At 40.4% G+C, this 12,511-nt stretch overlaps 1 protein-coding gene across 3 annotated transcripts in view; it reads right to left on the bottom strand.

The window, feature by feature from the left end:
- Positions 1-8,994, bottom strand: part of LOC126825503 (oxysterol-binding protein-related protein 8) — a 92,026-nt gene extending 83,032 nt beyond the window's left edge. Inside the window, exons 1-3 of one of the 3 annotated variants that reach the window (XM_050555141.2) lie at positions 8,887-8,994; positions 5,869-5,932; positions 3,672-3,729 (exon numbers count right to left, since the gene is read on the bottom strand). In XM_050555141.2, coding sequence (XP_050411098.1) covers positions 3,672-3,729; positions 5,869-5,922 — 112 coding nt within the window. In that variant the 5' untranslated portion in view covers positions 5,923-5,932; positions 8,887-8,994. Of the gene's footprint in view, positions 1-2,932; positions 2,983-3,671; positions 3,730-5,868; positions 5,933-8,886 lie in introns of those variants that run through there. The other 2 variants (XM_050555136.2, XM_050555137.1) reach the window with 2 other exon arrangements.
- Positions 8,995-12,511: the final 3,517 nt, after the last annotated feature.

Genomic DNA, 12,511 nt, shown 5'->3' with positions numbered 1-12,511 from the left:
CCAAATGATTTCTTCATTTTCTGAAACAACTATGTCCCTAGTGTTACAGAAAAATTTTCCCCGCCGACCGGTGTTGAGCAAATTTTTTTACAGCATTTTGAAATTTTGACCCCCTGGGTCAACATAATGAAACTGAAAACCATTTATAACTTCAAAAATATCAATTTTACAGCCTAGAAATGTATTATCAACATATAGGAAAGTGATACCAAGGATTCCAGAAATGATGTAAAAAGTAACATACGACGTCACCGTGACGTCAGAATACAAAATGGCGGAACTATGACGTCACTGTGATGTCAAAATTCAAAATGGCGGAGACGTGTTTTGAATAAAGCAACAACAGCAAGCAAAAAGACAAGAGGAACATTCTGGTGCTGATGGAAGAACAGTCGCGATGGGAACGTGTCTATTCTCTATCACTTGCCAACCTCAATTCACAGGATCGACGCCATTGTCTAGTTCATCCCAAATTCTAACCTGAACATGAACGTGGTGAGCATGCTGCTCGGCTACGGCAGCTGTTGAAGGAAGTCTATTGATTTGACAATTCATCTTCGCCACTTGGACAAAAAGCGCAACAACTATGACATAAAATCAGTCTGCAGCGCAATGGATAAAACTGTATTAGACAATTTATTGTTCATTCGCGCCTGGTCTGGGTGTGATACCACTTCTGGTTGTTTCAGAGTCGGTAAATTGGGACTTCTTAAACATACGAACAGTGACATCTTTCGGGAAGCTAGCAAGACAATAGCTTCACCTGGAGGTTCCCAGTCTGAAGTACCTGCAGCTGGAGAAAGGTTATTCTGTCTAATGTATGGTAACAAAAATGAGATACCTCTGACTAAAGTCCGGTACCTAAGGTACAAAGCTATGATCGCTGAAAAAAATTCCATTCAAATCAATAGACTTCCTCCAACAGCTGCCGCGGCCGAGCAGCATGCTCACCGCGTTCATTTTCTGGTAGAATTTGGGATGAACTAGACGATGGCGTCAATCCTGTGAATTGGGGTTGGCAAGTGATAGAGAATAGACACGTTCCCATCGCGACTGTTCTTCCATCAGCACCAGACAACGTTCTGAATTTCATCCGGTGTAAATGTAAATCGTTGAAAAACCAATGCTCGTCATGTTCTTGTACACAGAATGGTTTGAAATGTGTTGAAGCATGTGGACGATGCCACGGGGAGGGTTGTCTGAACAGCGAACAAATCAGCATTGATTTAGAAGATGAATTTGGTACGGGGTAGAACAAATCAGAACTGAAGAATATTTTTATGATTTTATTGATGATGATCCGAATGAATATTTTATGGTGTCCAGAATGTTCCTCTTGTCTATTTGCTTGCTGTTGTTGCTTTATTCACAACACGTCTCCGCCATTTTGAATTTTGACATCACAGTGACGTCACAGTTCCGCCATTTTGTATTCTGACGTCACGGTGACGTCGTACATTACTTTTTACATCATTTCTGGAATCCTTGGTATCACTTTCCTATATGTTGATAATACATTTCTAGGCTGTAAAATTGATATTTTTGAAGTTATAAATGGTTTTCAGATTCATTATGTTGACCCAGGGGGTCAAAATTTCAAAATGCTGTAAAAAAAATTTGCTCAACTCCGATCGACGGGGAAAATTTTTCTGGAACACTAGGGACATAGTTGTTTCAGAAAATGAAGAAATCATTTGGGTAGGAATTTCTTCCCACAAAGCTGGATTTGTCACCTTCTCCAACCAGCCTAAAGGTTGGACAGGTGTTCCTACTCCTTGTCATGTAGGCTACAACCGGGGAATTAAAACCAGTTGACTCAATGACAGACTTTATGAAACAAAGTGCCTGCGCTAACCATTCATTCATCCCTCCCCCCCCCCCCCATCTGCGCGCAGTGCAAAGAATCAAGATAAATTTGTACTTAGTTCTGTTTATAAACCATAAATCAATGAATAAATCTAGATAACTCATTCATCTCTGACTAACAGACTTTTAATACTAAAGGGGGTCAAACTTAGAAAAAAAAAAAGGATCTTATTTATCACATCATATCCAGGCCATTTTTTAAGGTTTTGCAACAGCAGGCCCTCATCCGTGGAAAATTTGAAAATTTTACCCTCTAAAAATAAAAGACCAATCATGCCCCTGCACTTTAAAGATTTTGACTTAACTTGGGGTGGGGTGGGGGGTTGCAAACATTTTCAGTATGGGGGCAGATCCGTACTTTGGTCTTAAAAAATGGACTGTATCAGACTCCAAATAATCAGAAAATTGTCATGACGAGCAGATTTTATCAATCTCTGGCAGTCGGTGAATTTTATTGCTAGTTTGCTGTCTTATTCTAATTCTAGTTTTAAATTCAACAATATGTAGACAGCAGACTACATGTATATCAGATCTGACATTGTGGTATCACCAAAAAGAAATTTATTTAATAAAATTTATTAAAAACAGATGAGACTGAGAAATGTTGCTGGAGTTTGTGAAGGCTCTTGCAGTTGCATTGCATTTGCACTATTTACAATATAGTATTTGACGTATTTGCAGTGTACGTGTAGGATGACACTTCAACGTCTTCGTCAAATTACTAACTTCCACTGGCTGATGTTAATCTGATACCGGCCGTGGAGATTATAAAAGGCCTAGGACAGCTCCGATATTTCAAGCTACATCAAGTCTGTAACACCCTCCCCAATTCCATGATTACCATCGTTAATTTAAGAGATGCCAACTTTTGGCCACTTATTTCGCCTGAAACACACACGATGAACATCCCCGATATTTCGGTGTTTTCTGGAAGATTGGGTAAATGATACTAAATAAACGATATAATTTAATCTGTCAATGATACGTGTTCCCCTTCCTCAAATCTATTGAGAGCTAAAAATGTCAAACATACATGTATTGTCAAGAACGATGCCAATTTACTTACTATTTCCAGAAACACCGTCTTGATGTTGGGCAGTCATTAAATACCGTTGTGCTGCCCTCTAGTGGGAGTAAAGAGAAGATGTGGAACAACTAAAGGGAAATAACTATTGTTTTTGTGTCACTCTGCCCCAGTTAGAAAATCTATATTTCTTCCAGAAGACTCGTGAACAATTTTTTTTATCATAACAATAAGGCCACGGTGAAATCGATATGTTCATCGATAGGATCTGACGAAGTAGACCCAATCATGCGATTTATTTTAAAAGATAGACATGAATAGGTTACAATGTATAGAACGAAATGCGTTTACTGAAACTAAATTCATTTGATCGGATTCGATTAGCTCATAGCTAGCATTTTAAGCGGCGTGTTGATAAAGAGAGAGAGAGAGAGAGAGAGAGAGATGGGTTTAAGGTCCACTCGCAACAAACTAGGTCATTTCGGGACTAACATATGGTTTAATTTTATTTCAATTATTCGCTTGCGCGTAGGGGTCTTTAGCAGTTGGAGGAAACCCACGAGGTTGGACAGGCGACCCTACTCCTTGTCACGTACAACCGAGGATTCGAAACCACGCCAGTTGACTCAATGACAGGCTTTAGGATACAGCGCGCACGTGATAACCATTCGGCCATCCACCCCCTCCACCCCCTCCACCCGTTGATAAATTTAGGATCGTAATTAGATGGAATATCGGAGGGTGGTGGGGGGGGGGGGTAATATAAAATTGCTTTACATACCTATTAACCTGGCTATGTGACTCAATTGATCCAATTTTCTACTGAATTTCTTCGGTTTCTGAAAAAGTATACAAGTCGGTTAGAGTAAATAGCGGTCGCTATATGCCTATTCTATTTCCAAGTTGATACTTTTAGTATAAGAAATGAATAGAAATGGAGTTTAACCTCCTACTGTTCTGCTAATGACGACGGGCATACGCCATACAATGTACTATGAGGGAAATTCTTCCCGGGAAGGGGCATTATTACCTACTCTTATATCGAATTTCAACTGCCAAGGGTTCTTTTACGTGCACGGGACCTCGGTTTTACATCCCATCCGAACGACTAGACAACTGTCCATGTCAGGCCCTGCAATGCACCACTGACAAGGGGAACCACGTCGGAAATTCCCGATGAACGTTCTTGGCCAATGCAGGGATCGAACACGCGAACTCCAGCCTAGCGAGCCAGCGTCTTATCCACTTAGCCACCGTGGCCCCTTTTAGAATAAGAGAAATTTGTAAGCTATACATTTACAAAAACGAGTAGTAACGGCAAATACAAATATGAAGAACAATAGCCTAAATAGTGAGAACAAAATGGCGACATTTCATGCGATCACTTTAATTTTTCAATGACTGAACACAAGCAGGGGCGGATCCAGGGGGGGGGGGGGCCCATCCCTGAAATGAAATGAAATGAAATGGGGTTTAACGTCCTACTGTTTTGCTCCGAACTGGGCTAATGAAGACGGGCATACGCCATACAGTGTGCTATGAGGGTAATTTTGCCCGGACAGCGGCACTACGGCCTACTCTTATATCGAATTCCAACTGTCAAGGGATCTTTTACGTGCACGCCAATGTGTACACGGGACCTCGGTTTTTCGTCTCATCCGAATGACTAGACAGCTGTCCTTGTCAGGCCCTCCGTCCGTCCCATCCCTGTCCAGCTACATAAAAAATTTGTAAATCAACACTTTTATGAGAAAAATGTCACGATCGTGTGCAATATCCTTTATCATCAGATGATGGGATGGGATGAGCATTCAAAGAGCGAGATAATGATATCACAATGAATGCTTTGCATCAATGAAATTGAATCACAATGTGATCCTATTAATTCATAATAAAAATGGACATCAAACGGGGTGTTGGATTTCTCTCTTTAAAATGCTCAATGTGTATGTATGCCTACTTTGATGTTATCATGCATTGTCAACTGTCAAATTTCCTGAACAGGAACCTGGCAAACCCCTCCTGGAAAAATTACTGGATCCGCCCCTAACAAAAGGACTAGTTTAAGGCATTTATTTGCAATGCAGATCCTGATTACGGAAACAAAAATACACTTTCCGTAATATAATAACAGTTTAAACTCTGTTCATTAGTAATAAATAAATTAGCACAACTTTTACTGGTTAGCGGCCTTTCTCTACTCGCAATTTATTGTTGCCATAACAACGTTGATATTGAATGGGAAAGAAATGGTTTTAAGAAACGGCCGATCGAAATGAAATTCATAGGGGTGTGTGGGGGTGGGGGATTACTGCGAGCCTAGCAATCCAAATTGCAGTTACAAATATTGTATTGTTATCACGATTTAATGTTAGTTCATACATCAAATGAAATGGGGTTTAACGTCCTACTGTTTTGCTCCAACTGGGCTAATGAAGACGGACATGCGGTGTGCTATGAGTGACGTTTGTCCGGACAGCGGCGCTACGTCCTACTCTTATATCGAATTCAAACTGCATCTTTTACGGGCAAGCCAATGTGTTCAAGGAACCTCGGTTTTTCGTCCCATCCCAAAGACTATACGTTGTCCCTTGCCACCGTGGCTCCGACATCTTAATCTTGTTCGACTTGAAATATATGTATAAAATGCCTTTTATTTACCAATCTGATTCATTTTTTATAGTTCAAAATCTCGTCTTTGTACTTGTCTTTATCATACACTAAGTTCTGGAAGAGTTGTTATATAACTCGCGTTCTGATTGATGTGGCGGATTAGTCAATGAAACGGTTGGTTATGGCGAGTTCTTGGCATACGTTGCACGGAACTGTGTTTGATGTCATAAGGTCAAAAGCAGCTCGTATGACCCCCGACGAGACCTCCCACTACAACTGGTCTGATCTTCATGTAGTGCAGGCGATTGAGAGTATAAAAACGAAACAAAATATAGATCTGTATTATAATCAGATAATTAATTTACCTGTAATTTGGCTTTATGAATGTCGGCATCACTGTCTGCATCATACGGGTCCATTGTCCAATACCTAATTGATAAAAACAACTGTATGTTTGCATATTTATATTCAGGGTCGTAACTAGCTCAGGGCAACCGAGGGGGGCTAGAAGTGTTCTCAGGGGTGGTGTAAAATTGACGGACAATGTATATCAATTTTTTTTATGGTCGAATATTTTTTCACAAAGGGGGGGGGGGAATGTTTTGCACCCCCCCCCCCCAGTTACGGGCCTGTTTATATTAGTAGCCACGAGAAAGTAGCTAAAAAAAAAATTTGATATATACCGACGCATGGTTAGTACTAAATGATAAGGCCACCTCAATTTTTCGTCATAGGTCACGAGATGTAAACAGGGCTAGCGCTAATCCCAACCATAAGCCTAACCCCGGCCCTAATGCTTACCCTAACCCTAACCTACAATCTCACCAACAATCACGTGCCCTAACCTTATTTAAATCTTAGAGACCTTAACAAAAATTGAGCTGGCCTTAACAAATAGATTTAGTCACTGGTGGACGGCGGACTGAGAAATGAAGTTTCTTATCTAGTATATTAGTTAATTCAAATAAAAGTTAAAAGGACCGAACTCGCCGATTTAAATGGCTTTGATTTGAATTGGTTGGTTGTTGTGTTCGATTATACATAATCCCATATTTCTGAGCCATGGACCGTAAAATCGGGATTAGGTATAATCGAACGAAACAACCAACCAACCAACCGATTTTTCGGACCATGGCTCAGAAATATGGGATTTATATGCTAATTTATTTTGGATGATATTTGTTGATAAATATTACGTCTGTAAAATCCGTGTTGAAATCAAACATATTTTGGGTTTGACTGTAATCTGTCAAATAAGATGAAATTAAAAAGGGGGTTTAACGTCCTACTCTTCTGCAACGACTGGTCTGATGAAGAAGGGTGTGCGCCATATTTTGCTATGGGTGAAATTTGGCTCGGACAGCGGTGCTATGGCCTACTATTATATCGAATACCAACTGGCAAGTGGTCTTTTACGTGCACGCCAACATCTACACGGAGACTAGTTTTTTTGTTCCATCCGAACGACTAGGCATACGGGGAACTCTCTCGACCACCGGGATCGAACCACAGAGAGAAAGAGAGAGAGAGAGAAAGAGAGAGAGAAAATGGGGTTTAACGTCCACTCGACACAAACTAGGTCATTTTGGGACTAACATGGTTTAATTTTTTTATTTCAATAATTCGCTTGCGCGTTAGGGTCTTTAGCAGTGGGAGGAAACCGGAGGACCCGGAGAAAACCCACGAGGGTGAACAGGCGACCCTACTCCTTGTCGCGTACAACCGGGGAATCTCGAACCACAGAGTGGGCCAGCGCCTTACTCACTGAGCCACTGCGGCTCCATAAACTGTCAAAATATCACATCAGACCAATCTGTAATCCGGGCAGAGAGGGATCCAGGTTGGGACAATGTCGAGTTTGGCCTGAGGGCTTGGGGATTACCGGAGAATTTTATACAGTCAGAAGTTCTGAGTCAATATTGCTATTAGAACTTTGGTGCATATATACAAGTATATGATTGCAGTTTTGTATTGTTTCTGAATATCCCCTACTTTGTTTTGAAGAGTATAGATAAAATTATTTGACTTGGTAATTTTAGTTTTTATCCCAATTAACCAATGTACATGCAAGTCAAGTGAACAAGTTGAAAATAATTTTATTAATAATTAGTGACAGGTCAATATGAAGCAAGGGTATATTTGGGGCCACATATTTATGTATCCTATAGGACACGAGAATTATTTTGCATTAATTCTATATACCGTGGGGCAGCGATTCTCAGCCAGTGTGCCGTGGTCTTCCTAAATGTGCCGCGAAATTTTGAACGGCACACTAAGAAAATGCCAAAAACAAGTGATCCCAATTGAGTATTCACAGGTGTCTACTGATAAGTTCATAGTTCATTTCTTTATTTAGTTTGAGTCATTCTATGTGTCTATGACTAGTCTCTATCTACGGTTGTATGCCGTCTATAGCTTGCCATGTTATTATTTTACAAAATTCAAAATGTTTTTATCACAGGTGTGCCGCTATTTTTTCATGTGTTCCAAGGTGTGCCGTTGGCAAAAAGGGGTTGATAACCAATGTCTTTGACGGAAAATCGTATGATTTTCACTTGACATCATCGGTATTGTCCATCTGCTTCTTTAGTTTTTTTGGAGGGGGCTTGTGTGGCCGAATGGTTAGCACGTGCGCGCAGTATCATACGGTCTGTCATTGAGTCAACTGGCTGTGTTTCGTTTCCCCGGTTGTACGTGACAAGGAGTAGGGTCGCCTGTCCAACCTCATGTACACCACTGGACCTGTCCTTTATCCTGAATTCATGGACATGCACGTTGGAAATATTTGGATAACGAAAGCGTCCTTTTAATTTTTTTTTCACCCCTGACAAGCGGAAATCATTAAAATAAGTTTTTATTGTATCATTTATCCGACATCATAGACTATAAAATTTACTCACAGTTTAATTATATAAAATAAACTTGAATGATCATGTATGGATGTACAGTGTGTGCAAAATGTCGGTGGTCATATACATGTATAAACATCAAACATTATTGCAGAGCGAAAAGCGAAACCAGCCCAGAAACAAAACAATTTGCTTCAACATGGTGATCACACGTCTTAACCCATGTTGTCATTGTTTATATTTGACACATGACATTAGATATAGGCCTAATAACATAGGCCTAATCAACCAGGGGGTTGACAAGCACATATTAAAGTGTTTTATATATACTCTAAGAGACAGATATATCGGCTTTATTGTATGATAAACAACCTGCCTAGAATCAAAACACAATAAGCTATAAATTGTATATATTATGCAACTGACTTTACATTAGATATAGGCCTAATCAACAATTAAGGGGTTGACAATAATATCAAAGTGAAAGACGTGTTTTATGTATATATATATACTAAGAGATAGCTATCGGCTTACCTGTATAAGCAGTCTATCCAGAATAAAAACAAAACAAGCTATAAATTAAGATTATTGTGGTTTTACTACTTCAGCAATACCATAAAGGTACCAGGCAATGTCTTTAGATCAATAAAGTTCTTTATGGCTCCGTTCCATTACTTGGTCTAGTTTTATATTTATAGCCCGTAGTAAACAATCAACCACTATGCGACAATCAACAGATTACATTGACAAGCCGTTAGATCTATATGATAAGGCCAACTTCATGTTTGATCAAAGGTCACGAGATGTAAACAAGGCTAACGCTAATTCTAACCCTAACCCTGGACCAAGCCCCAATGCTCACCCTAATCCTAACCTACAACAACGTGTCCTAAGCTTATTAACGAAAATTGAGCTGGCCTTAACAAATAGATTAGTCATTGACAAACCGGTTTCGGTGACATGTTATACCGAACGTAACGTACATTGAACTGCTTGTATGTTGTAGCCTATTTCAAGTTTGCAAAAAGAACGTGTGTTTGTTTTCAAATGTTTATATTCAACGCCTTTTAACTTTGTACATATAGGAGTAACAATTATTGAGCGGTAAATAATTGCCTATATGACCCAAGCGATGTTTCTTAAAACCATTGACAACGGATAGACTTGCACTACTAGTCGCAGCTTACAAAATGATATGAGTGCAAATGGTGTTAACGTCCTACTATTCGGAGAGAGAGAGAGAGAAAGAGAGAGAGAGAGTTTAACGTCCACAAACTAGGTCATTTCGGGACTAACACATGATTCAATTCTATTTCAATAATTCGCTTGCGCGTAGGGGTCTTTAGCAGTGGGAGCTAGGAAACCGGAGGACTCGAAGAAAACCCACAGGGTTGGACAAGCGATCCAACTCCTTGTCACGTCCGTATAACCAGGAAATAGAAACCACGCCAGTTGACTCAATGACAGACCTTATGATGCAGCGCGCACGCGCTACCCATTCGCCACCCCCACCCCACCCCGGCTCAACTTCAGATTAATGAAATGAAATGAAATGAGGTTTAACGTCCTACTGTTCAGCTCCTACTAGGCTAATGAATACGCGCATACGCCATACAGTGTGCTATGAGGGACATTTTGCCCGGACAGCGGCACTACGGCTTACTCTTATATCGAATTCCAGCTGTCAAGGTTATTTTACGTACACGTCAATGTATACACGGGACCTCGGTTTTTCGTCCTATCCGAACGACTAGACAGCTGTCCTTGTCAAGCCCTCCGTCCTGCATCACTGACAAGGGGAAATCACGCCGGAAAATCCCGATAAGCTTTCTCCGCTAACATCTGCAGGATTGAACACGGACTGTTAAGTTAGCGAGCCAACGTCTTACTCATCGACATCGAGCCACCGCGGCTCGCCGAAAAATAGAGCCCCCCTTGTACACAATGGCGTGCACGTAAAAGAACTCTAAGATGGAGTTCGAGTCTTGGCAATATTCCCCTCGTATGAAGTGTGTCCGTATTCATTAGGGACAGCTGTCTAGCTGTTCGGATGGGACGAAAAACCGAGGTCCGGTGTACATATTGGCGTGCACGTAAAAGATTCCCTGACAGTTGGAATTCGATGTAAGAGTAGGCCGTAGTGCCGCTGCCCGGGTAAAATTGCCCTCATAGCACACTGTATGGCGTTTGCCCGCCTCCATTAGCCGAGTCGGAGCAGAACAGTAGTACGTTAAACCCCATTTCATTTCATTAAACGCAAGCTATGATATTGTATAACGTGTTTATTCCAATTCATCTATTTTTGATGTTTAGAACAATGAGTAATGTTTAATCAATAAAAATAAGTTGATTATTCAACATGGCCTACTTTTTTTATAGCTTGATCAAGTATTGTATTCACTCCAGATCATATTACTACATCTAAACATTTAACAAGGGAAGTAAGCGCAGATGGATTTCCTATCTTCGGATCCATAATTATGAACCGCTGTTACAGATCCTCGGCCCAAATTAAATGTTTTATCAACCGCCGTTATAGACCCGCGCCCCAGAATAAAATATATATTATGAACCGCCGTTATAGATCCGCGCCCAGAATTAAATATATATTTTATATTTAATGGCTGCATTCTTTTCCAGTTTGTTTCTGAATTCTCAATATCTGTATACAATTTCTGATATTATTAGCACATGAAATTATTGAGAGGGAGAGAGAGAGAGAGAGAGAGAAATGGGGTTTAACGTCCACTCGACACAAACTAGGTCATTTCAGGACCAACACATGATTCAATTTTATTTCAATAATTCACTGGCGCGTAGGGATCTTTAGCAGTGGGAGGAAACCGGAGGACCCGGAGAAAACCCACGAGGTTGGACAGGCGACCCTACTCCTTGTCGCGTACAACCGGGGAATCGATACCACGTCAGTTGGCTCAATGATAGACCTTCTGATGCAGCGTGCACACGCTAACCCTTCGCCCCCCCCCCTTTATTTAGGGTCAGTCTGTGTTATAACTCATATATACAGGGGCGGATCCAGGAGTTTTTCAGGAGGGGGTTTGCCAGGTTCCCGTGACAATGTATCGCGGGGTCCGGGTGGGTTCTCTCCTCCAGTCTTGAAAATGTTTGTCTATCGTCATTTTGGCGTATATCTGGGGTAACCAGAGGTCACATTGACAAACCACAGAAACTAAATACGTGTACCTACTACGCTACGTTTTATTTTTACTGATAAGCAACAAAATCAGTTCTGCTCGAATTTGACAGGAAACTTTAAAGGAGCTAAATCGCTAATATTTGGGACCTAGAAATTGACAAAAGTGGGTCGCAACGCATATAATACTGTAATATGAATGTATATAAACTGATTTACATTCAATGGTTTCCGTTTTTACTCCAATTTCAAATCAGTTATGTTCGGCGAAATAAGCCAGCAGTCTCAAGGGAGTGCAAATTTCTAGCGTCTGGTTATTCCAGTCTACATACGCCGTTTGATTTGGTGCAATGTGTCTAGCCTCGTCCCTCGAGTCTCTCGATACAACTGTGGCTGAAGCGCATTATGGTACACGATTCGTGTACCAATGGTAAAATGTTTATTTTGTCTTAAATATTGGATATCAAAAGCCCATCTTTTTCCGGTAAGATCACAACATGAATGTTGATTTAATTTGACAAATAATTCGTGTTTTCAATGTTGAGGAAACAAACTGGAAAAACAAAAACCGACTGCGACTAAATACGCCGCGGTACAGATAACTTGACGGGAGCCTAAAATAGGGTTTTGTACAATTACGGTATCACTCCAAATATTTATAATATATAGGGAAAAATAAGAAGTTATTAAGGAAATTTGACAATTGCCAATTCATGGTGCCATCATCGTCTCTAAATAACGTAGGCGTACTTATTACACAATACTGTGTTTTTAAAGAGAGAAATCTAACAACCCGTTTCAATTGAGATTCAATTTCATTGATGCAAAGCATTAAAGGACAATATTTGTGCCAGTCATTATAACATATCTGATAGAGCTGGCTAAACACATTCCAAATATAATTTTAACACAGAGATCATTGCTACGATAGCTGAGTAATACAGGTTTCCTGAATCGGAAGTGAGGAACGCCAAAGGAAAACACGAGTCATACTTCTATATAACT

This window comes from Patella vulgata, chromosome 6 (assembly GCF_932274485.2).
Source record: "Patella vulgata chromosome 6, xgPatVulg1.2, whole genome shotgun sequence".
Taxonomy (NCBI): Eukaryota; Metazoa; Mollusca; class Gastropoda; family Patellidae; genus Patella; species Patella vulgata.
Note: the sequence above shows the minus strand (reverse complement) of the source record. Positions and strands in the feature narration are given on the sequence as shown.